This window comes from Strigops habroptila, chromosome 23 (assembly GCF_004027225.2).
Source record: "Strigops habroptila isolate Jane chromosome 23, bStrHab1.2.pri, whole genome shotgun sequence".
NCBI lineage: Eukaryota > Metazoa > Chordata > Aves > Psittaciformes > Psittacidae > Strigops > Strigops habroptila.
Genome location: NC_044299.2, coordinates 2,073,031 through 2,097,558, shown reverse-complemented (window position 1 = coordinate 2,097,558; position 24,528 = coordinate 2,073,031). Strand labels below are relative to the sequence as shown.

Below are 24,528 nucleotides of genomic sequence, written 5' to 3'. Positions count from 1 at the left end.
CATCCTGCCTTGTGATGCTGGAGGTATCAGCATCCCCAGGCATGGTCCTGGGAAGGTTTGGTAGAGCAGGGAGCAACACAAAGCCCTGGAGAAGTATTAAATGGTGCATCGGGATGTCTGTATCATAGAATCCCAGCCTGGTTTGGGTTGAAGGGACCTTAAAGCTCCTCCAGCTCCAACCCCCTGCCATGGGCAGGGACACCTTCCACTAGAGCAGGTTGCTCCAAGCCCCTGTGTCCAACCTGGCCTTGAACACTGCCAGGGATGGGGCAGCCACAGCTTCTCTGGGCACCCTGTGCCAGCGCCTCAGCACCCTCACAGGGAAGAGCTTCTGCCTTATATCCAACCTGAACTTCCCCTGTTTCAATTTGAACCCACCACCCCTTGTCCTATCGCTCCAGTCCCTGATGAAGGTCCCCCTCCAGTATCCTTGTAGCCCCCTTCAGACCCTGGAAGCTGCTCTGAGGTCTCCAGCAGCTTCTCTTCTCCGGATTGAACACCCCAATGTTCTCAGCCTGGCTCCCTATGGGAGCTGCTCCAGCCCCTGCTCATCCCCGTGGCCTCCTCTGGCCTCACTCCAACAACTGACCTGAGCAGGGGAGGGAGAAGCTCCCGGGGCTGCAGCGATGGTTTGAGCACCGCTGCTGCGCCGGATGAGCCCCGTGTTCCTCACGCCCGCTCAGCGCTGCCCCCGCTCTCACGCTGCTGCAGCCCCACGGCCTCAGCGGGGAATTAACCCGGTTGGAAAGTCTGAGCGAGGGGAAAAGCACCAGCCCCGCACCTCTCGCTGTCGCCTGCCCTTCCTGTGCCCGGGCGCAGGGCGGCTGCAGCGATCACGGCTGCCGTAGCAACAGCCCTCCAGCACACGAGGGTGGTGTTATCTCCTCCCGGCTCCAGGTGGGAACCACACAAGTGGTGCCTGAGGAGCAGCGTGTTCCGAGATCACCCCATCCCGGTGCTCATGTCTCGCCAGGGGCTGGAGCGAGCCAGGATGGGGGCAGGCGGGTGCTCTGCTTTGACTCATCAGCCGTGATAAGCTTTGAGCTGGCTCACACCGTGTCCTCTCTGTCTTTAATTGCAGGTGGCTCCATGTCCCAGCTCCAGAGCTCCTGGGAACTGCACGAGCAGAACATGGCCTATCTTCCAGATCCAGGTAACCGATAACCCTCCTCTGCACCCGGGGCCTTCTCCTTGGGGTGGTGTCTGTCTCCTCCTGGGAGCTTTCTCCAAGCAATGCAGAGGATCAGGACATGGAGCTGCTGCGAGGGCTGGAGCAGCTCTGCTCTGGAGCCAGGCTGAGAGCTGGGCTGGGGCAGCCTGGAGAAGAGAAGGCTCCTGAAGGGGAGACCTTAGAGCAGCTCCAGTGCCTAATGGGGCTCCAGGAAACCTGGAGAGGGGCTTTGGACAAGGGATGTAGGAACAGGCCAAGGGGAATGGCTTTAACCTGCCAGAGGGGAGATTGAGATGAGCTCTGAGGCAGAAGCTCTTCCCTGTGAGGGTGCTGAGGCGCTGGCACAGGGTGCCCAGAGAAGCTGTGGCTGCCCCATCCCTGGCAGTGTTCAAGGCCAGGTTGGACACAGGGGCTTGGAGCAACCTGCTCTAGTGGAAGGTGTCCCTGCCCGGGGCAGGGGTTGGAGCTGGAGGAGCTTTAAGGTCCCTTCAACCCAAACCATTCATTAACTCCTGTCTAAAGGTACTGGGACCATTGGCTGTGAGACGTTTCAGGTGATGTACAGGTGAAACCAAGCTCAGAGAAAACTCCAGACTCCAGGAGTTGTTTTGGGATCAGACATCCCAGGTACTCCAGGGTCATCACTCGCTGGCCCATCACACAGGGCCTTTGGGCTTTGTGTGCTCTGCAGAGCTGCTGGCCCCTGGCAGGGCATCAGGAGGAGACCAGGCTTTATTGGCACCAGCCAAGAGCAAACTGGTAGGTTGAAACTGCAGGGTTGTCTCTTGCTTTTGTTCTGGACTCCCTTCTGCTCCAGACTCACTCACTGGAGTTCCTGAGCGATAAAGAGCATTCTGCACAGGGTAACGGAGAACATTCAGCCATGCTTAAACCCAGATAAAGCTGAATCAACTTGAATCTCTCCCTCTGAGGTGCACAGAGGGGTAACTGCTGTGTATGGGGAGGCTGAGGCAGAGGAGTTGCTGAGGACTCGCTGTGTGAACTGAGCCACAAGCATCCTGTCCCACTGGATGTGAAACTGCAGCCTCAGCGGGGTCTGTCCCAAGATTTGGCACTAGGAAAGCTTTTAATCTTTAGTTTTAGACACTCAGTCTTAACAGCAGCCAGACTCCACCAGTGAAGGTTGTGAGCCAGGGAAAGCCTGTCAAAAGCTCCATCTCAATACCCAGTGTAGTGATCTGTGTTACAAGGGGTGTTTCCTCCCTCCCTTGTTGAAGATTATGTTGAAGATTATGTTAAAGCAACGTTCACTTGGGTCACGTTTGGGATGTTCTCCCTTCCGGGAGCTGGTGTGAACGTGCTGCTGCTGCTTCCTGCCTGAGCTCAAGGGGAATTCTGCACCAGCCCATGGGGGGCCTCAGCTCCTTCCCTGTGGTTTGTGCAGCAGCGAGCTGGGGAATTCTGGCCCCTTCAAGCTCTTCTGAAAATAAATGTGAAGGGATGATGAGGGGGAAGAAGGTTTTCCCACTAAAGCGGAGCAAAGTTCGGGGCGCATGTTCTGGGATGGGTTCAAGGCTGGGGTATGAGAAGGGGGGATTAGTCCTGGTTTTACTGGGTAGAGAAGCAAATGCATACTAAAAACTAGGTAGAATCTGCTTTTGGGGGCTTTTTGGACTACCAAAAAGCAGGTCCTAGCTAGTCCTCTAGGGCCGAGCAGGTCCTCTGTGTTAGTGCAAAGGGAACACAGAGTCATAGAACGTAGGGGACATGGAGACAAAGGGAACACGGCGACATAGAACACAAGGAACATAGAGGCAAAGGCAACGCAGGAGTTTCTCTTGCCAAACCATGTGGAAGCCAAGGAAAAATCCCTTCTTTGCACGGACTTTGCCGTTCTGTAAGCCTGTGACAGGCAGTTTGTCCATATGAGTAACGGGTGGCTTTGTGCCCTCTGCAGACCTGGAGCCCGTGGCTGCCAGCACGTCGCTTCCCGACCCTGCTGCCGAGTTCGACAGGAACGTGCCCCGGATCTGTGGCGTCTGTGGGGACAAAGCCACCGGCTTCCACTTCAACGCCATGACCTGTGAGGGCTGCAAGGGCTTCTTCAGGTGAGCCGGGGGCTCTGGGGAGGAGGGACCTCACTCCATCACCAGCAAGCCCTGAGGATCTGATCCCTGCAGGGATCCCTCCATCCCTACAAAGCTGGGCTGCAGACAGACCTGCGCATTGCAGAGAGCTGACATGCCTGCTGACATGATAATGGAGAGACCACAAACTCCTTGTCCCTTGCTGTGCCACCCTGCTGCTGGAAATAGGTTGTTTTCCCCCTTAGCCAGAGATTTCCATCTGCCTGGGAGCCTTGCAGACCTCCTGCTGCTGTAGAGGCAGGAGTATAAGAGCCCCCATGGATGGCAGCAGGGAAAATACACCTGAAACCAGCAGCCTTTGAAAACTAAACTGGTTTGATGGCCACAAAGTTCTTTTCTTTAAAGCAAACTGCATCTCATGTGTGCTCTGAAGCTCTGGGTGCTTGTGTGTGGAGCTGGATGTGGTCCTCTGCCCGCCTGCTGGAGCGGGCACCGAGCTCTTCGCAAACCAGGCAGCCTTTCACTCACAGCTCTGGCTCTTGGGTGCTGGAAGTGGGCTCTTACAGCACCCAGAGCTTGAACTGTCACAGCCAAGTGATATCTCCTCCTCCTCCTTCTGCAGGGACGTGGGGCTCGATGGGGGTTTGCACATACAGGTCTTGCAGCCTGGTCTCAAAAGGGGCAGCTTTGAAGCCCGACCAACCTGAGCAACATGTTCCTCCATTACTGCTGCTAAATGAACACCTCTTCCTTCAGGTGCCCTCCTCCAGCTCTGCTCTGGTGGCCCCTGTCCCATTGTGGCTGCAGAGCAATGGTCTGGCTTTTGACACGGCTTAAGGAACCCTTCCTGGGTGCGATGTGGCTCTTGCACTGGTGGTGTGAGCCCCGGTGCTGCGTTTCCCCTTCTCTATTGTCACACGTTGTCATCATGCAGACATGGAGCTGTGACAGCATTTCTGAGCACACATCTTAATGATGTGGGAAGCTCTCATCTTCATGCCCCCTGAAAAGCCTTTATTTCCAGTTTAAGGCTCTTACTAGTTTTTTTTCTTGCTTTCTAACTTGCTTACCCAGGCTCATTCTGATGCCATTTCCAATCTCTGAATTCATTCATACTTGCTGCTGCCACAGTATTTAAGTGTTTGTTGCTTAATATACAACAGCACGAAGAGCCTGGACCCCCAAAACTCTCGTAGAAAAGCTCATTCCTCCCCTTGCCGGCACCTTGGGCTGTATAACAGGCTGTGCTTGTGTGCACTTGCTGGTTTCCACCTCTCAGCTTGTGCTCCCCGAGCAGGTCTTTGGAAAGGAAATAACCATGATGCTGGTATCAGTTTCTGGTGCTGATTACACCTACGTAGGAGCTTAGGCTGGAAGGGGCTGAGAGAGGATGAGGAGCTGTGAATATCGACCTTGGGAAGGTTCCACAGCCTGGTTTGAGCGCTCTCGTGCTGGAGACATGACTCAGGCTCCTCCGCAGGCTGGACCAGGACCAAGGTTCTGTACCCAGAGCCTTGTGCACCGTGGTGGAGGGATGCAGCCTGGGCTCGCTGGGTGACAGCGGAGCTGCTGGAGGGCCTCGTGGTGGAGCTCACCTGCCCTGGGGGTACCTGCGGGACATGAACCCTGCTGTGAGGTCCCCCGGGACGGCTCAGGGACTCTGTAAACAGCAGCAGGGTTTATTGGCACCTCTGGGTGCTTGGGCGCGCACGTAACCTGCGGCACAGGCAGACGTGAGGCAACCTTTGGCCACTGGCTTCAAAGTCCGCTGTTTACTAATGGTGCCAGTGGCAACAGCAGCCGTTTATTGAGCTCTGCTGTTTGCTCAGGAGCTCTCACAAAGCAGCTAATCCAGAGGGATTTACTCTGCTGAGACTTGGCTGCAGCATCCACAGCTTCTCATGTTTTCTCCCTGGGTGCAGTGACACGGGGTGTTAATGGCAGAGGTGCTGCAGAGGCTCTGGGTGTTCCAAACCCTTTCCCGTCCCCACCTGTCCTGTCTCCATCACTGCATCCTGTCTCCATCACTGCATCTCCCACCCCTGCAACCATCCCCAACTCCTGGCCATTAATGTTCAGAATAGATCCATCCCCTTTCCCTGCTTCCCCAGGGGTCTCTAGAGAGATTTCAGGGCAAGGGGGCATTGACTTGGCTGTTGGTGTACCCTGTGTAGGTGTCATAGGGGAGAAATGGGATTTATCCTAACCCAAAGGGTTTGTGACCCGCTGGATGAGGTGGTTCTGCTGCAGCCTTGGTGCCAAAACGACTCCTCCTGTGAGCCACGTGCTGGGTGCTGGAAGGGACGTGCTGGAAGGTCTCTGCAGGGTTTGGTTATGAGGAGGGAGCTTTATTTCCCAGGTTCTGCAGATGTGGGAGTTGTGTCTGTCCAAAGCCCGTTCTGCTGCTTCAAACTGGGGTTATTCTGCAGCTCAGCCCTGTCTGGTACAAGGGAAGGGCCGCGTGAGGCAGGGCTGGCCTGGGCTTCACCCTCCCTCTGGTGTGGACTGTTCACCATCAGCTATTCACCATCTGGCTTCTATGTAACTTCACCTTTCTGATAACCTAAAGCCATTCACAGAGGCACCGGGGCTGCTTCTCCTGGTAGGACCGTGGGCAAAACCCAGAAACCCAAGAATGGAGCTCAGCTGGCGCTGGGGGGTGGTTAAACACAGAATAATACAGCATGCGTTGGGTTGAAGGGACCTTAAAGCTCCTCCAGCTCCAACCCCTGCCCCGGGCAGGGACACCTTCCACTAGAGCAGGTTGCTCCAAGCCCCTGTGTCCAACCTGGCCTTGAACACTGCCAGGGATGGGGCAGCCACAGCTTCTCTGGGCACCCTGTGCCAGCGCCTCAGCACCCTCACAGGGAAGAGCTTCTGCCTCAGAGCTCATCTCAGTCTCCCCTCTGGCAGGTTAAAGCCATTCCCCTTGGCCTGTCCCTCCATCCCTTGTCCAAAGCCCCTCTCCAGGTTTCCTGGAGCCCCTTTATGTGCTGGAATAACCCGGTTTCCTGGCTTGAGGTGCTGGAGTTGGGCAGATCGCATCCGCGCTGTCCGTGCAGTGTTCCCCAGATCTCTTGGGCAAGGTGGGCTCTTTCACTGATGAGATGCTGCTCCTCCCCGCACCGGTGGGTGATGGACTCTGCGCCTCCATGCACTCACGTGGGAATTCTGTCCCTGGTTCCTGACCTCGGTGCCCACGGACCCCGCTCGCACTCCCCGCTGCTGGCCGTGGCTGTGCGCGCTCTCCCCCAGGGGCAGGGAGGGATGTCTCTATTTTTACCCCTTGGCAGCCCGCCGGGGCCACGGCTCTGAAATGAGCCTCCAAATGGCTGGGTTGGAGCTTGATAAATATACCCTGGAGCCAGACACCGGGAGCTCCGGCTGCTCCGCTGGGAAGGGGATAGCTCAGGGCCCCTCTGAGAGGCAGTGAGAGCCGCGGACCCTTGGGGCAGCGGAGCCGCTCTCGTGCCCAACCACCCTGTGTTCCGTACACTGCAATTTTCATACCAAACCCACAGTGTTGGCTTGCCCCTGCACACAGGACATCGTTCCCTGCCCCAGGGCTTCTCCGGCTTGTTTGTGCATTCCCAGCCTTGCCCTGGGCTGCAGGGGAGACGATGAGCCTCCTGCCTGCCCCCCGTGCTCAAAACCAGGGTCACTCATCGGAACAGGGGGATTTCGGGGTGTTCAGATCCATGTCCTGATGTGCCCCTGTGCTGAGCAACGTTTGTCCCTGTTCCTGGGAGAGCAAAGGTCCTGGTGGAAGGAAGATAAACTGAGAGCCAGCGGTGGGCTGGAGCAGGGATTTCTCAGTGTGAGGCAGTTAGAGAGGGTTCTGCCATCCCATATTAACTTTCCTGAATGCATTTATTCATGTCAGGTAAAGGGAGAGTGAAGCCTCTTTGTTTACAGCTCCCTTTCTAAAATAGCTCCTAATTGCTGTGTGCTGCTCGGCTCTGCAGCCTCACAACACCTATTTATACCCTATAAGCACGGGCTTGGTGCTGCTCCTGGGCTGGAGGGGCCCCTGTGCCATCGCCCCCTCGCCTGCAGCTATGTCCATGCTGTTTGAGGAGCACAGGGGTTGTCACCATCAGCTCAGCACCGCAGAGGGATTTTAGTGCTGGAACAGCTATTCTGGCAGGATGTACTTCATCCCCCTGCATCCCACATCCAGCTCTGGGGCAGCAGCACCAGAGGGACATGGAGCTGCTGCAGCGAGGCCAGAGGAGGCCCCGGAGCTGCTGCGAGGGCTGGAGCAGCTCTGCTCTGGAGCCAGGCTGAGAGAGCTGGGCTGGGGCAGCCTGGAGAAGAGAAGGCTCCTGAAGGGGAGACCTTAGAGCAGCTCCAGTGCCTAAAGGGGCTCCAGGAAACCTGGAGAGGGGCTTTGGACAAGGGATGGAGGGACAGGCCAAGGGGAATGGCTTTAACCTGCCAGAGGGGAGATTGAGATGAGTTCTGAGGCAGAAGCTCTTCCCTGTGAGGGTGCTGAGGCGCTGGCACAGGGTGCCCAGAGAAGCTGTGGCTGCCCCATCCCTGGCAGTGTTCAAGGCCAGGTTGGACACAGGGGCTTGGAGCAACCTGCTCTAGTGGAAGGTGTCCCTGCCCGCGGCAGGGGTTGGAGCTGGAGGAGCTCCCTTCAACCCAAACCAGGCTGGGATTCGATAAAACACAGCCTTAACTTGGTGGCGAGTTTCTCACTGTTGCACCTGAATTACATCTCTTCTCTGCTGCATTTACCCCTCTGAACGTCCTTTGCCTTCCAGCCTGGAGGCTCCCTGGGCTTGGTTCACCTCCATTCAAAATCACCTCTTCATTTAGAGCCAGTGGCACCTTTAGGAATACTTTTAAATCAGAGATAAGCTGCTGTCGCTGGTGGCTGATGGTTGAGTAACTTTCTCCAGAGCAAAGGCATCTACACAGAGGAGAAACTGCCCGTCGTGGAGCAGCTCAGCTATGCCTGTAACGTGTCATTAGTGGACATCAGGCAGGATGGCCCTGCAGAAAGGTGACTTTGGAGTTTTCCCTCGAGCTCTGGCTTTGACCCTTTGTACTTGGAACACTGACAGCCCCGATTGCAGCCGCGGGTTAACGTGGCACGGGGTGGGTTTGGTGGAGGAGGGTTGTTATGGTAAGTGGTGTTTCTCTTGCGTCCTGCAGTGAGATTTCCTTCCCCTGCACACACAGACATGCTCTCCAGCCAGTTCTTCCAGCAAAGCCAGGCTTTAAAGGCTGGTAAATGTTTAATGACACGCGCTGCTGTGGTACATGCCAGCCTCCACTCTGGTTTCTTTTGCTGCTCGTGGGGGTTTCTCTATAATCCTTCCACCCTTCTTATGCCCTTCAAAATACCTGTTCACAACCAGAAAGCTGCTTAACCTGAGGTTGAACCCCTCGGCTGTGTCCTTGTAAGAAGTTCTCCTTTCCCTGCTGTCCAGCAATGCCTGAACTTCTAAGAGCAAACCTGTAGATGCACCCAGCCAGGTTCAGCCTCTCCAGCTTGGTCTTCTCAAGCAACAGGCTGAGCTGAACAGGCCAGAGATGCCTCCACCATCCTCTTAGCAACCTCCCTCCAGCAGTTTGCTGCCCAGAAGCTGGATTGGTGCTTTGCATCTCCTCCCGATGCTCGGAGCAGCCTCTTGCACCATCCAAATGATGCTGGTTTGACCCAAGATGGTTTTTATTCCCCTTTGTCTCCAGGAGAAGCATGAAGAGGAAAGCCATGTTCACCTGCCCCTTCAACGGGGACTGCAAAATCACCAAGGACAACCGGCGGCACTGCCAGGCCTGTCGGCTGAAGCGCTGCGTGGACATTGGCATGATGAAAGAGTGTGAGTATGGGACACGTATCCCATGGGAACACCCTGGCTTTGTGCCGTGTTCTCCTTTTCCTTCTCAATCAATGTGCGGTGCAGAAGGCGGGCACCTGGGAGCCCTCCAAGGATCCAGAGGGGATGCAAAGGGCAGGGGATGTGGTGGGTAATGATTAAGAGGAGCTTGTTTAATGGTTGAGGCTGTTCCTGTGGTGCTCAGTGAGCTGGGGAGCTGCTCTGAGCAGAGCCAAGTCGCCTTGGCTGGCCCTTGGGGGGCATCGGCTTAGCGAGAGCATCCGGGGCTGTTTCTGATTAACTCCTGGTTACACCGAGTGAACATCCTCCTATCCCACCTCTATCCTCATCCAACCTGGGTTCGGATGCTCCTGGCTGCATCCCAGCAGGGAGAGCTGAAGGAGCTGCCCCACAGCGACAGTCATTCCCGTTCGTGTGGAACTGGTCTGTGTTTTGCTCTGCCACATCCCTCTTCGGGCTTAGTGTTTTGGCTCTTACTCCTGCAGCATGGGTCCATCCATCCATCCACGTGCACAGCAGAGACTTGAGTCAACAGCAGAGGGAAGTAAAGTAGTTTTTAACGCAATCCAAACACACTAATGTCCTCCAAATATTTGTTTTCTTCAACTGTATTTAGAGATAAGCAGCTTTTAGAAATGCAATGTGTTTGGCACACTTCCTACTGCGCACACGTGCGAGCCACGGCCCCGGCTTCAGGAGAGGCTGGTGTCCACAGAGGGTTCCAACCAACACAGCAGCCTTCTGCTATGCTGGGTGGCATTGCAAACAGGAGGCATTGCAGACAGGACATCACCTGGAATGATGGATGGACCTGGAAATTTGGGAGATGGAGGCTCTTCCATGCTGAGCAGGGAGCAAACAGTTCCCATGTCACAAGGTGCAACCAGAGCACTGAGTCCTCCAGAAAATCCCAACTTATAGGTGTCTGCAGGGAAAAAATGCCTAAATTTTCAATTGTCTCAAAGACGGAGCAGATCCTGCTCTTCTCCTGATCCTTGGATCTTATTCTTTCCAACTAGCAGCCATGTGCCATAAAGAGGGAGACAAAGACCATATAATAGACCAGTTGCAGCCATGTACTGTGTTCAGCTCTGGGCCCCTCACTGCAGGAGAGACATTGAGGGGCTGGAGCGAGGCCAGAGAAGGGCCCCGGAGCTGGTGCAGGGCCTGGAGCACAAGTGTGATGAGGAACGGCTGAGGGACCTGGGGGGGTTTAGTCTGGAGAAGAGAAGGCTCAGGGGGGACCTTCTCGCTCTCTGCAACTGCCTGACAGGAGGATGGAGCCAGGAGGGGGCTGCTCTCTGCTCCCAAGGAACAAGGGATGGGACAAGAGGAAACGGCCTCAAGCTGCACCAGGGCAGGTTTAGATGGAGCTGAGGAACAATTCCTTCCCCAAAGGGTGCTCAGGCATTGGAACAGGCTGCCCAGGGCAGTGCTGGAGTCACCGTCCCTGCAAGTGTTCACAGCCCGTGTAGCCGAGGCCTCAGTGCCATGGGTTAGTGGTGGCCTTGGCAGCGCTGGGAACGGTTGGACTGGATGGTCTTGAAGCTCTTTCCCACCCTGGTTGATTCCATGATTCCCTGTTTTGGGTGAGTTGGGACCGTGTGAGCCCGTGGTCAATGTGCTCCATTCAGTGTAGCTGTTGCTAACCAGGGAAATGTGTTGACTTGCTCCAGTTAATGACCCAGGAAAGGCTGGAAAACCTGGAAACCCATCAGTGCCCGGGGTGTTTGCACCGGCTCCGGGGACGTGCCTACTCCCCGCAGGAGTTAACGTGTAAGCGACCCCTTCACCAAACCAGCACCGGATGAGCAAACCCTGGCCTAAGGAGCCTAAAAATAGCCTCCCGTGGACTTTGCTGCTGGTAAATGAGGGGACGAGGTGTGCTGCTGTTATTTTTAGGTTGAATCAGGGCTTTTGAAGCTTCACGTTGGGGTTGTGTCTTCCCCAGGCTGTTGTTGAAGGCAATAAGTTGCCCACAGGCAAGGCTGGGCCAGTTTGAGCCCTCTGCTGATGGGATCTGAATGGTCCAAGGCTGAAGTGAGCGTGTGGGATGGGGATGAAGAGGAGGAGGATGAGGGCAGCCTTGTGCCTGTGTTAATCTGGGGTCTGGTGCAGACAGACCCTTCTCCATCCCTGCAGTGCGGGGTGGTTGGATGTTCTTAGATATTGCCTCCGGGGTCCGTTCCCCAGCACAAGATCCAGGCTAAGCTCTATGGACCAGAGGCTGCGGTGATGGGCTGGGAGGAGCTGGTGCTTGTCAGGGAGGTGCAGAAGGCAAAGGGACCATGTGTGTGTGTGAACTGATGCAGAGCAAGAGCCCCTGTGCCACCGGAGGAGGTGGGAGCTGGACGGCAGCCGAGGTTATGGCCATAGGCTGGAGCAGGGGTTGCAGCCCCGCCACATCTGGGTTCACCCCAGGCTCTCTACAGCCACGTTAGCAAATACTTGTGGGCTTCTGCCTGTCTTATCGGTGCAGGGTGAAGCACAGGGCAGGAGTGCGGGGCTGGGGAGCAGGAGCCGGAGCCGTGGCCTTTGGGAATGCTGCCTCTGCTGCTTTTGGGAGAGGTTTCCCTTCAGATGGCTCTGAGAACGGCACATCTCCAGCCTGGGGATGCCGCCAGCTCCCTGCCCGCTGGCTGCTGGTTTCTCCTTGGGTGATGCTTGGCATGAACATATTTAGAATCACAGAATCCCAGCCTAGTTTGTGTTGAAGGGAATTAAAGCTCCTCCAGCTCCAACCCCTGCCCCGGGCAGGGACACCTTCCACTAGAGCAGGTTGCTCCAAGCCCCTGTGTCCAACCTGGCCTTGAACACTGCCAGGGATGGGGCAGCCACAGCTTCTCTGGGCACCCTGTGCCAGCGCCCCAGCACCCTCACAGGGAAGAGCTTCTGCCTTATATCCAACCTGAACTTCCCCTGTTTCAATTTGAACCCACCACCCCTTGTCCTATCACTCCAGCCCTGATGAAGAGTCCCTCTCCAGCATCCTTGTAGCCCCCTTCGGACATTGGAAGATGCTCTGAGGTCTCCAGCAGCTTCTCTTCTCCAGGCTGAACAGCCCCAATGTTCTCAGCCTGGCTCCATACGGGAGCTGCTCCAGCCCCTGCGCATCCTCGTGGCCCTCAAGTTGCTCACTGAAATGAGGCGAAGAGGCTGTTGCTGGGCTATCCCACTGCTTTGGCACTGGTTTGGGTGGCAGGAAAATGCTGGAGTCACTCCCTCTGCCCTGCAGAATTGCCTTTTGCCAACTGCCTGGAGCTTGGGAAGGGAATTCCATCCCTCGGGGCTGTGTGGCCAAAGCATGGGGTGTTTGGTAGACCCAGGCTCTCGATTCACTGAAGAAGCTGGAGGAGCTTTAAGGTCCCTTCAACCCAAACCATCCCATGGTTCTCTGCCATGGGATTTCCTCAGAGGATGGATGAGGCAGCTCTGAATCTGAACTAGATCTGTAAAATTCCATCTGTATTTCCTAATCCATGCAAAAACTCCCCCAAAGCACCGGCTGGGGGAGTCTGGATGGAGCAGCCTGAGGAGAAGGACTTGGGGGCTTGGCTCTAACTACAGAGGATGTTGGATGTTTATAGACGTGCTCAAGGGGGATTGGAGCCGCTGCCCCCAAATGATGTTTCCCAATGGCCACGGCTCTTCCCACCTTTGCTGCTCCTGGTTCTCCTCTCACCCTCCCCAGCATCAGCACAGCTCCCCGGGGCCAGCATTGCACAACCCTGTGCAGCAGCTCCCGGGCTGGGGAATAACGTTCCCTGTTTGGGACTTTTGGCTTTGAGTATCCCGCCTATTCGGGGAAGCGGAGGAGAGCTGGGAATGCCACCTCCCTCCTTGCTCACCCTCGTCCCACAGCCCGCCCTGAACAGCCATCACCCTGCGCCCCACATCACAGGATCCCAAGCTGGTTTGGGTTGAAGGGAGCTTAAAGCTCCTCCAGCTCCAACCCCTGCCCCGCGCAGGGACACCTTCCACTAGAGCAGGTTGCTCCAAGCCCCTGTGTCCAACCTGGCCTTGAACACTGCCAGGGATGGGGCAGCCACAGCTTCTCTGGGCACCCTGTGCCAGCGCCTCAGCACCCTCCCAGGGAAGAGCTTCTGCCTCAGAGCTCATCTCAGTCTCCCCTCTGGCAGGTTAAAGCCATTCCCCTTGTCCTTGTTCCAAGTTTAAACTTCACTTTTGCTTTAGATTTGGCTGCTCTTTCCTCACGGGATGGAGTGAGGCTGCTCCCCATCACCCCCAGCCCTCCATCCCCTGCTCTGGGCTGTATCCTCACCCCAGCAGCCGAACCCTGTTGTGCTCAGTAACCTCAGCGCTGCCCTCGGTGTCGGCCGTGGCTTCCCCTGCGCCCTGTGGTGTCTGCACAGGGGCCAGCGTCTGTCTGGAAGCGATGGGCAGAGGTTATCCCGGCCTCCGCATGGATGCCGGGTCAGGGCAGCCCACAGACACCCAGCCACGCCGCTGGCTGTGCCAGGAGCCTGCGGCCGGACCGCTCCAGCCCAGTGCTTGGAAAGAGCTCGGAGCTGGGGCGTGCGCTGGGATCTCAAGCAGAAGATGCAGGCGTTGAGCCACTTCCCAGTCCCTTGTTCCCCCTCGAGACAGGCAGGGATGTAATGGGCAGCATCCAGCCCTCCTTTCATGCAGTGCTGCGATGCTTTTGTAATGAGAACTGGGACGGGAGATGGCAAACCCTCGCTTCCCGCCCCAGGCAGTCACACCTATAACGTGCTGATCCCAGGAGCAGCCTCTCGGTTATTCCCATTCCTTCGAGACCTCCGAGTCCCCGCTGAGATTGTGCAAGTTTGAAACGCCCTGGAAAAAGGCCTCTGGCGAAGGGGGGAGCAGGAGCAGGGACAGGAACGTTCCGTGCCCCCGGCCCTGCGCCCGTGGCTCCTGCTGCCCTCCACCAACCTCCCTGCCCCGGCTCCACCTCGGCTCACCCGCATCCAGCCCTCTGCAGCCCCCGGCAGCACCTTGTCATCAGATAACGTGTGGGGTTATCTCTAACGGTGGTTAAAGGGCGAAGAGCACCTTGAGGAATGAGCGTTGCTATTGTGGGTGTAAGAGGGAGCGCTGGGGTGAAGGTGGGACTGGTACAAGGGCGGGGAGCTGCTCCCCAAGGGATCCGTGTGCTTCCTTGTTGCTCCTCTCTCAGCCCTGTGGCGCTACTCAGCTCTTTAAGCTCTTTTTACACAGTTCAGCCTAAGTAAATGGCAGAAGCCTCATGTATTGCCTTTGAGGCCAACCCGAAGCTGTCACCCGTAACACAAGCCATAAATACCCAGCCCTGGGAGTGGGAGTATGTTTCTATGTCCCCTTAGCTTGCAAACCCTTGTGATGATGCAGAAGTGCTGCTGGACCCGCAGGTTATCACCGCTGCAGCGTCACAGCCAGATGCTCCCTCTGTTGTGGGGCACTGGAGCGGGATGAACCCACTGGCCTGAGTCCCACAGGATCCAGATTCCTTCCACCCGAGAGCACAGAGCAAACAGTGAGGCTGCTGCGTAGAGCAGACATGTGGCAGCATCGACAGGACCTCACTGCACCCAGCATCACCCAACAGCACCCAATGGGCTATAAACGGTGCTGGTGAGAGGCTGTGACCCGGCAGCTGAGGACAGGAGCAGGCTGGGGGCTGATGGGGGGTTAATGATTGATGAGGGGTGATGGGGATGCTGGTGGCAGTGGGTTGCTCCAGCCACTGCCTGTCCCTGCAGTCATCCTGACGGACGAGGAGGTGCAGAGGAAGCGCGAGATGATCCTGAAGCGCAAGGAGGAGGAGGCCCTCAAGGAGAGCCTCAAGCCCAAGCTCTCGGAGGAGCAGCAGAAGGTCATTGACATCCTGCTGGAGGCTCATCGCAAGACCTATGACCCCACGTACGCCGATTTCACCAAGTTCCGGGTACGTCTGGGCCACTCCAGCCCCATTCCCATGTGCGGGACCAACCACATGCACCAAACCCCTTCATCCACAGCCTCTCCTCAGGGAGTCGTTACAAATCCCAGGGCAAAACCCCTGCGCTGTTGGCAGCAGTGAATGACCCACAGCAAAGTGCTCCCCCAGCCCCGTTCTGGATGGAATGGGTTGGGTTGAAGGGTCCTTAAAGCTCCTCCAGCTCCAACCCCTGCCCCGGGCAGGGACACCTTCCACTAGAGCAGGTTGCTCCAAGCCCCTGTGTCCAACCTGGCCTTGAACACTGCCAGGGATGGGGCAGCCACAGCTTCTCTGGGCACCCTGTGCCAGCGCCTCAGCACCCTCACAGGGAAGAGCTTCTTCCTTATCTCCAACCTGAACTTCCCCTGTTTCAGTTTGAACCCATCACCCCTTGTCCTATCGCTGCAGTCCCTGATGAAGGTCCCTCTGCAGTATCCTTGTAGCCCCCTTCAGACCCTGGAAGCTGCCCTGAGGTCTCCAGCAGCTTCTCTTCTCCAGGCTGAACATCCCAATGTTCTCAGCCTGGCTCTCTACGGGAGCTGCTCCAGCCCCTGCTCATCCCCGTGGCCTCCTCTGGACTTGCTCCAACAGCTCCATGTCCTTCTGATGTTGGGGGCACCAGCACTGCACACAGTGCTGCAAGTGGGGTCTCAGCAGAGCAGAGCAGAGGGGCAGGATCCCCTCCATGACCTGCTGCTCCCCCTTCATGTCCTGCTCTCTCTTCCAGCCTCCCGTGAGGAGCACTCCTGGCAACAAGGAGGCAGCGAGGTACTCCTCCATCCTCACCCAGGACCTGCCAGAGGACCCCATCGACCTCTTTGGCTCCGATGCCTTCAGCGCATTTCCAGGTACCACCTCACCTCTCCGTGGGTGCCGGGGGGAGAAGTGCAGCAGCTTTACCCAAGTGTGGCCACTCAGACCCTTGTTTTACCTCTTCTGAGGAGCTCATTTAACTGGAAGACCCTCCTGGGGTGCTGCAAAGGCTTTTTGGGAGCAAAAAGCATGAAGGGCTTGGCTTAATCATGGCCCTGCTCTGTGTGTCTGAGCCCTCAGAGGAGTGGGACTGTGAACACGGGGCTGCACCATCGCTGCTCTGGTTGTCCTTAGACTTGGTCACAGCAGAGGAGTTAAAGTGCAAATTCATGGGCTGGTTTGGGTTGAAGGGACCTTAAAGCTCCTCCAGTTCCAACCTCCTGCCCTGGGCAGTGACACCTTCCACTAGAGCAAGGTGCTGAGCGCTCAGATACCTTGGCGCTGTGGCTCAGGAAGGCTCCCAGCCCCATTCCTCATGTCCTGTGGCAGGATGGGTGCCATTCCCGCTGCGGGCCAGCACCATTCACCTCACCCCTAACAGATTCCCTGCATCCAAGGTCCCCTCTGACCATCTCCCTCCCTCAGAGCCTGCGGAGCCGCAAATGCTGTCGAACCTGGTCCTGGAGGAGAATGACGAGACCGCCTCCATGAACATTGGCTTCTCCCAGCTCTCCATGCTCCCGCACTTGGCCGACCTGGTCAGCTACAGCATCCAGAAGGTGATCGGCTTTGCCAAAATGATCCCGGGATTCAGGTGAGACGTTGGCTCCCAGATCCAGTGCCCACGGCCGCGGTTTCCCACGCTCGGGAATCCTGTCCCCCCTTCGCAGCCAGAGCACTGTTCTCTCTTTCACCTTCACAGCTCCCTCGGGCTCTGTTCCCTTCCCAGCTCTGTTCCTGCTTTCCTGTCTCTCTCCTTCCGGGGTTCCTCCTCTCCTGAGTCACTCTGTCAGCAAAATGCTTGAGCTCCAAAGGTGCTTGAGGCCGTGTGAGGGGTCTCCAGCCTGGTTTGTGAAGGACCCGGCTCCTGTTTAACTCCGGGCTGGTGCTTGGGGCACTGGGTGGTGCCACCCAGTACATGGAGCTGCTTAACCACAGACACCCGAGTGAGGGAGAAGCTGGGCAGCCCCCAGCAAAGGAACTGAGTTACCCATGGAGCAGCTCCCAGTGCCTAAAGGGGCTCCAGGAAACCTGGAGAGGGGCTTTGGACAAGGGATGGAGGGACAGGCCAAGGGGAATGGCTTTAACCTGCCAGAGGGGAGACTGAGATGAGCTCTGAGGCAGAAGCTCTTCCCTGTGAGGGTGCTGAGGCGCTGGCACAGGGTGCCCAGAGAAGCTGTGGCTGCCCCATCCCTGGCAGTGTTCAAGGCCAGGTTGGACACAGGGGCTTGGAGCAACCTGCTCTAGTGGAAGGTGTCCCTGCCCGTGGCAGGGCTTGGAGCTGGAGGAGCTTTAAGGTCCCTTCAACCCAACCCGTTCCATGGCTCCATGACCCTGCTGCATGGGTGGCAGGTTTCTGTTCTCTGCTCACTGCACTGCTCTCACCTCACCCTCTTCCCCTGCGCAGGGACCTGGCAGCAGACGACCAGATCGTGCTGCTGAAGTCCAGCGCCATCGAGGTGATCATGCTGCGCTCCAACCAGTCCTTCACCCTCGAGGACATGACATGGACCTGCGGCAGCGACGACTTCAAGTACAGGATCAGCGATGTCACCCAAGGTAAAGGCTGCCAGACCCTTTCCTGCTTGCTGCAGGCTGAGGAACGTCGCCTCAGCATGAAACCCACATCCCCACATCCCACAGTGAGCAGGTTGGGAGCAGGGGTGTGTTTCAGGCTGTGGTACCTGGCAGCACCAGCAGCTCGGTGGTGTCACAGTGGGGGCCGAAACCCCCATCCCAGCACCAGCTCCCATCTCTGGATCCATGAGGGACACATCTGCATCCTGCAGCAGGACCCGATGGCTCCACGCACATCTCAGTGGTGCGAGATGCTGTTCCAGATCAGGCTGTGCTAAAAGGTCCGTTCTCTTCCCAGCTGGCCACAACATGGACCTGCTGGAGCCGCTTGTGAAATTCCAGGTTGGCTTGAAGAAGCTGAACCTTCACGAGGAGGAGCATGTGCTCCTCATGGCCATCTGCATCCTGTCCCCAGGTGGGAGCACGCTCATCCCCCAGCTCGCTGACCTGATGGGGTTTAGTGTTGTCCCCATAATGCCACCCTTCCCTGATGGGGTTTTAATGTTGTCCCCCAAAATGCCACCCTTCCCTGATGGGGTTCAGTGTTGTCGCCATAATGCCACCCTTCCCTTCTGGGTTTAGTGCTGTCCCCATAATGCAACCCTTCCCTTATGGGTTTAGTGTTGTCCCCATAATGCGACCCTTCCCTTATGGGTTTAGTGTTGTCCCCATAATGCGACCCTTCCCTTATGGGTTTAGTGTTGTGCCTCTAATGCCACCCTTCCCTTATGGGTTTAGTGCTGTCCCCCTAATGCCATCCTTCCCTGACGAGGTTCAGTGTTGTCCCCAAAATGCCACCCTTCCCTTATGGGTTTAGTGCTGTCCCCATAATGCCACCCTTCCCTTATGGGGTTTTAGTGTTGCCCCCATAACACTGCCTTTCCCTGATGGGGTTTAGTGCTGTCCCCCTAATGCCACCCTTCCCTGATGGGGTTTAGCGTTGTCCCCATAACGCCACCCTCCCCTGCCCCTGCACCGGGGCGGTGCGGCAGAGGGAAGGGCATCACCCGCCCCTGGTGCCCGCAGACCGCCCGGGCGTGCAGGACACGGCGCTGGTGGAGTCCCTCCAGGACCGGCTCTCCGAGATCCTGCAGAGCTACATCCGGTGCCGGCACCCGGGCCCCGGCAGCCGCCTGCTCTACGCCAAGATGATCCAGAAGCTGACGGACCTGCGGAGCCTCAACGAGGAGCACTCGCGGCAGTACCGCTGCCTGTCCTTCCAGCCGCAGCACAGCATGCAGCTCACCCCGCTCGTCCTCGAGGTCTTCGGCAACGAGATATCCTGAGCCAGCACCCGCCGGCAAAGGGATAAGTCAGCCCCGAGGCAGCGGGAGCAGGGACGGGGCCCTGGGTTTGCCCGTAGACACTTGGGTTGCGCCCCACTGGAGGTCCTGCCTTGCGTCCTCAGCACGGCAGTGACAGAGCCAGGTCCCTGTGGGTTTTCCCCCATTCCCTGAGCAGCTTTCCCGCTTCCCTGCCCTCTGCCAGAGCTGACTTATCCCTTTACGAGCATTCTGAGGCTGAGCTGCCTCCACTCACTCACTTCTTGACCTGAGACATGGAAGGAGAAGCGCCCCGGGGTGGTTCTGGGGGGCAGATGGACTCGTGGCACTGCTCAGTGTCCTCTGCCCCCCATCAACGAGGGAGACACCGACTGAGGGTGCCGGGGGCTGCGGTCCCCCCTCAAGCCACTCCCGTGTGACCAGGACGGGGCTGCGGCAGCCCCGAGAGGGGACGTTTGTCCTCAGCCCCCATGGGAGCAGGCGGATGAGCCGTAACTCCTGTTCCCAACGCTCCTGCCGGGCTCCGGGGGCCCCTCGGGGTGCAGCTCCGGGGCGCGGCCCCACCATGGGGGTGACAGCCATGGCTCCAGCTCGGCTTCGGCACCCAGCGCTGGGCTGGAACCGGGCACCGGCGGCTGCTCTTGCCCCCTCCCCTTCCCCTCCTTCCCGGTATCGGGGGGCCCCGCACCCCCCCTGCCCCCTGCAGCGCCCGGGACGGACCCAGCTCGCTCCTTGCAAATAAACTCTCGCTCGAACGGCGCCGGCGCTGCGTGTCCTGGGGGGCTGCGGGGCCGGGTCTGTCCCTGTGGGGCCGGGCAGCGCCGTGTCCGTCTGTCCGGGAGGGGCTGGGGGGGGAGGGTCCGGGCGGTCCCTGCGACCTCGCACATGTGTGTGTCCGTGTGTGCGCACATGTATGTCCCGTGTGTACACATGTGTGTGCACGTGTATGTCCTGTGAGTACGTGTGTGTGCACGTGTATGTCCCGTGTGTACGTATATGTGTGTGCACGTCCCATGTGTACGTGTATGTGTGCACACGTATGTCCGGTGTGTACGTATATGTGCGTGTGCACGTGTATGTCCCGTGTACACGTGTGTGCACATGTATGTCCCGTGTGTGCATGTATGTCACGTGTGTACACGTGTGTGTACATGTATGTCCCGCGTGTACGTGTGTGCACATGTTATGTGTGCACATGTACGTCCCGTGTGCACGTGTGTCCCGCGTGCACACGGACGTATCCACGCGTCCGCCCGTCCACGTGTCCCCGGCGGGAGGGGGTGTGGCTCGGGGAGGACACGCCCATTGACTCCCTCCCACCCGGGCGGGGCGATTGGCGGATGCGTGGTGACGCCGGGGCGTGCGCTGGGCGGGGCCTAAAAGCAGAGCGGGAGGCGGGGGGGGGCCAGGGTGAGCCGCGGCGGAGTCATGGCAACGGGGCGGGGCGGCGCATGCGCAGTGTGATGCTCCGCGCCGCTCGCCTCATGGCGGCCGCCGGGGCTGGGCCCGCGCCGCGCATCGGGACCCACGACGGGACCTTCCACTGCGACGAGGCGCTGGCGTGTGCGCTGCTGCGGCTGCTGCCGCGCTTCCGGGTACGGCCCCGCCGCCGCCTCGGCGGCACCGGCCCCTGCTACCGCGGGCGGCTCTCGCGGTGCCCCGGGCCGCTGGGGGGGGGGCCTGGTCCCATCTAGGGGCCACCTTCAGGCCCCTGGTCCCATCCTGGGGCCACCCTTTGGTCCCCAGTGCCCCCGTGGGGTCCCTGGTTGTACCCGAGGGCCACCACTTGGGGTCCCCAGTCCCACTCGGGGGTCGCTGGGGCCACCTTGAGGTCCCCAGTCCCTCCTCGGGGTCCGCAGTCGCGGCTCGGGGCCACCCGTAGGTCCCCAGTGCTGCCTGGGGAGCTCTGGGCTCGCACAGGGGTCACCCTTAGCTCCCCAGCCCCTCTTTTGGGGTCCCACCCATAGCTGGAGCCACCCTTAGGTGCCCAGGAACACCCAGGGCCCATCCTTCACACCCCCAGTCCCTCCTTGGGGTCCCCGGTCCCCCCCAGACACCCCCCTTGCATCCCCAGACCCCTCTCAGGGTGCACGGTCGCCCTTCGGGGCTCTCCTTGGGGTCCCCATTCCCACCCGGGGATCACCATTAAGCTCTCAGTACCCCCTCGTGGTCCCTGGCCTCACCAAGGCGGCTCCTGGGGGGTCCGTGCTTGCTCTGGGGACCCCCCCCCGGGCTCCCCAACGTTAACCCCCCCCCCCCCCAGGACGCGGAGGTGCTGCGCACCCGGGACCCCCAGCGTCTGGCGCAGTGCGACGTGGTGGTGGATGTCGGGGGTGAGTACGACCCCGAGCGGCACCGCTATGACCATCACCAGAGGTGAGGCCCCCCCTGCCCACACCGGGGTCCCCTGGGTGCTGGGGGGGTCCCATGGTAGAAGATAGGTCTCAGGCTCTTCCCTGTGAGGGTGCTGAGGCGCTGGCACAGGGTGCCCAGAGAAGCTGTGGCTGCCCCATCCCTGGCAGTGTTCAAGGCCAGGTTGGACACGGGCTTGGAGAAACCTGCTCCAGTGGAAGGTGTCCCTGCCCAGGGCAGGGCTTGGAGCTGGAGGAGCTCCCAACCCATTCCATGATTCCATGCCCCCACGGCCCTGCAGGTCCTTCACACATTCCATGCGGAGCCTCCGGCCCGACAAGCCCTGGAGCACGAAGCTCAGCAGCGCCGGATTGATTTACTGCCACTTTGGCTCCCAAATCCTGGCGGAGCTCCTGGGGCAGCCGGAGGACGGGGCCGTGGTGGCCGCGCTCTACGACCAGGTATGGAGGGTCTGAGGAGGGGGGGGATCAAACCCAGCCGGTGCCACGCAGCTTCCCCCATGGACGGGGGTCACCCCATAGCTGCCGGTTGGGCTGAGCCCCCCTTTGTCCCCAGTTGTATGAGAACTTCGTGGAGGAGATCGACGCCATCGACAACGGCATCGCGCAAGCGGAGGGGGAGCCCCGCTACGCCCTGAGCAGCACCCTCAGCGCCCGCGTGGGGCGCCTCAACCCGCGCTGGAACGACCCCGACCAGGACACCGAGGTGGGGACGGGGCCATGGGGACAACACGGGGCCACCCCCCTGCCTGGGGCCACCCCTGAGCCCCCCGTGTCCGTCCCCCCCCCAGGCCGGGTTCCAGCGGGCCATGGAGCTGGTCCGGAGCGAGTTCCTGGAGCGGTTGGACTATTGCCACCGGAGCTGGCTGCCGGCGCGGGCGCTCGTGCACGAGAGCATCCGGCGCCGCTTTGAGGTGCCCACTGCGGGTCTGGGGGGGCTCAGAGGTTGGGGGGGGCAATGGGGTAACGGGGGGGGCAGGTCCCCTCGGGATGGACATCCCTGCATGGCCCAGGGTGGCCCTTACACCCCTCTATCCTTACACACAGCCCTGCACCCCCCCTGCACCCCTATACTCTTACACACAGCCCTGCACCCCCCCTGCACCCCTATACCCTTACACACAGCCCTGCACCCCCCCCTGCACCCCTATACTCTTACACACAGCCCTGCACCCCCCCTGCACCCCTATACCCTTACACATAGCCCTGCACCCCCCCTGCACCCCTCTATCCTTACACACAGCCCTGCACCCCCTGCACCCCTATATTCTTACACACAGCCCTGCACCCCTATATCCTTACGCACAGCCCTGCACCTTCCTGCACCCCCCTATCCTTACACACATCCATGTCCCCCCTCGTGTGCTTTATATACCCACTCACAGCTAAACACCCCTATATCCACCCGTGCCCACCCACCCCACATCTCTCTGCACCCCACATCACCTCCCTGTGCTCCTGTGTACCCTAGTATTCCCCCACACACACTCGTGCACCCCCAGAGCTTCCCCGTGCAGGCAGACACGCACATGGTGAGCTGTGTGTGGGGAAACTGAGGCACGGGGCGGCTCGGGGGCTGCGCGGGCAGGACCCCGGTGTCCCCCCCGTGTCCCACCGTGCCCCCCATGTCCGCCGCGGCAGGTGGACGGCAGCGGGCTGGTGCTGGAGCTGCCGCAGGGCGGCTGTCCCTGGAAGGAGCACGTCTTCAGGCTGGAGCGGGAGCTGGCGCTGCCGCAGCCCCTCCTGCTGGTGCTGTTCCCGGACCGGGGCGGGCAGTGGCGGGTGCAGAGCGTCCCCGCGGGGCCGCACTCCTTCCAGAGCCGGTGAGAGCCGTCCCTGCGCCCTGTCCGCCCCCCCGGGAGCAGGCCCTGACCCGCTGCCCCCCTCCCCGCAGCCTCCCCCTGCCCGAGCCCTGGCGCGGGCTCCGGGATGAGGCTCTGTCCCGGCTCTCCGGCATTCCCGGCTGCGTCTTCGTTCACGCCACCGGCTTCATCGGCGGCAACCGCACACGGGAGGGGGCCCTGGAGATGGCCCGGAGGACACTGGAGCAGCGCGGGGCGGAGGAGCCCCCTCCTGGCACCGGCACCCCGAAAGGAACCCTTTGATGCAGGGATCACTGCAGGGATCAACGCATGTAATGGGATCGTTGTCGTGGGGCTGGGGGGGGGGGGGCCCGGCTCACCCCGGGGGTGTCACTGCCCCTCATCCCAGTGTGGGACTGGTGTGAGCCCGGTTAGATCCCAGAACAAGAGACTTTTGGATCCGAAGCTTGTCCCCGTTCCCGTTACATATCGTCTGCCACTGGATTCCCATCACCAGTAAAACCCAGTGTATGCCCAGTGCATTCAGTGCAGTGGGGGCTGCTGGAGGGGATGGGGGGTCCTTGGGGTGCAGGCATCACCCCCCCCCCATGCTGGGCTCCTGCTGCCCCCCCGCCGCGCATCCAGCAGCAGGAGGGGGGGACACGGCTCCCCCCGGCTCCAGCCTCCAGCCATGGGGGCAGCCTGGTGGCTGCTGCTGCTGCTGGCGCTGCCCCACCGCGCCGGGGGGCACCGCTGCCCCCCGCTGCTGCCCCCCAGCAGCAGCAGCAGCCGCAACGGCAGCGTGGTGGGGCCGGGGCGGGCTCCGGACGCGGCGGTGCTGGTGGCCATGGGCGGCTGGCTCGGGGCCGTCCTGCTCTGCGTGGGGAGGCACGTCCGCAGGAGCCGGGCACAGACCCGGCTGCAGCTCCAGTACCTGCGGGCGCTGCCCCGGCACCCACCAGCACCCAGCGAGGAGGAGCAGGAGCCGCTCAGCACCATGCTCTGAGGCAGCAGCAGCCGGGGGGCTCCAGCAGCCGGGGCGGTCCAGCCCTGCCCCACGCACCCAAGGGGTTTGTATCCCGGTGTTCCTATCCCGTGTTCTTGTGCCGGATCCGGTCCCTGCGCAGCCCCTGCCCCATGGTGGGGAAGGGAGTTGGGGGTCCTGGGGATGATGGGGGAGGATTTGTGGGTGATGGAGAATTTGGGGTCTTGGGGGTGATGGAGGATTTGGGGTGTTGAGGAAGGATTGGGGGGTCCTGGGGGTGAGGGGGGACCCCACGCTCTCCCCCCTCATCCCTGCCCTGGGCTTTAGTAGAGCGATTGCAGCGTAATCCCAGGGATTAACCATGTGTAATCCCAGGATTTAACCACGCTGCCTCCCCCCCAAATCCCTGCCCCATCTGCTCCCCACAAACTCTTCGGTGCTGGTCGGGTCCAGCTGCTGCCCCAAACGGGCTGAATTTTGGGGTTTTTGCTTTACCCAGCTCCAAGCCCTGCCCCGGGCAGGGA

At 59.7% G+C, this 24,528-nt stretch overlaps 2 protein-coding genes across 7 annotated transcripts in view; both read left to right on the top strand.

Moving 5' to 3' along the window:
• VDR (vitamin D receptor) overlaps positions 1-19,604 on the top strand; it is a 35,133-nt gene extending 15,529 nt beyond the window's left edge. For all 6 annotated transcript variants that reach the window (XM_030510360.2, XM_030510361.1, XM_030510355.1 and 3 more), the window contains 9 exons: positions 1,082-1,153; positions 3,090-3,240; positions 8,923-9,053; positions 14,795-14,979; positions 15,740-15,860; positions 16,411-16,579; positions 17,393-17,544; positions 17,861-17,977; positions 18,589-19,604. In XM_030510360.2, coding sequence (XP_030366220.1) covers positions 1,090-1,153; positions 3,090-3,240; positions 8,923-9,053; positions 14,795-14,979; positions 15,740-15,860; positions 16,411-16,579; positions 17,393-17,544; positions 17,861-17,977; positions 18,589-18,848 — 1,350 coding nt within the window. In that variant the 5' untranslated portion in view covers positions 1,082-1,089 and the 3' untranslated portion in view covers positions 18,849-19,604. The remainder of the gene's footprint in view (positions 1-1,081; positions 1,154-3,089; positions 3,241-8,922; positions 9,054-14,794; positions 14,980-15,739; positions 15,861-16,410; positions 16,580-17,392; positions 17,545-17,860; positions 17,978-18,588) is intronic.
• A 685-nt stretch (positions 19,605-20,289) lies between these two features.
• On the top strand, positions 20,290-23,559 carry MYG1 (MYG1 exonuclease). The gene is made up of 7 exons (XM_030510362.1): positions 20,290-20,440; positions 21,109-21,221; positions 21,499-21,658; positions 21,774-21,923; positions 22,009-22,131; positions 22,859-23,040; positions 23,112-23,559. The coding sequence occupies exons 1-7, from the start codon at positions 20,297-20,299 to the stop codon at positions 23,320-23,322; spliced, it is 1,083 nt and encodes a 360-aa protein (XP_030366222.1). The 5' UTR covers positions 20,290-20,296; the 3' UTR covers positions 23,323-23,559.
• The last annotated feature ends 969 nt before the right edge of the window (positions 23,560-24,528 follow it).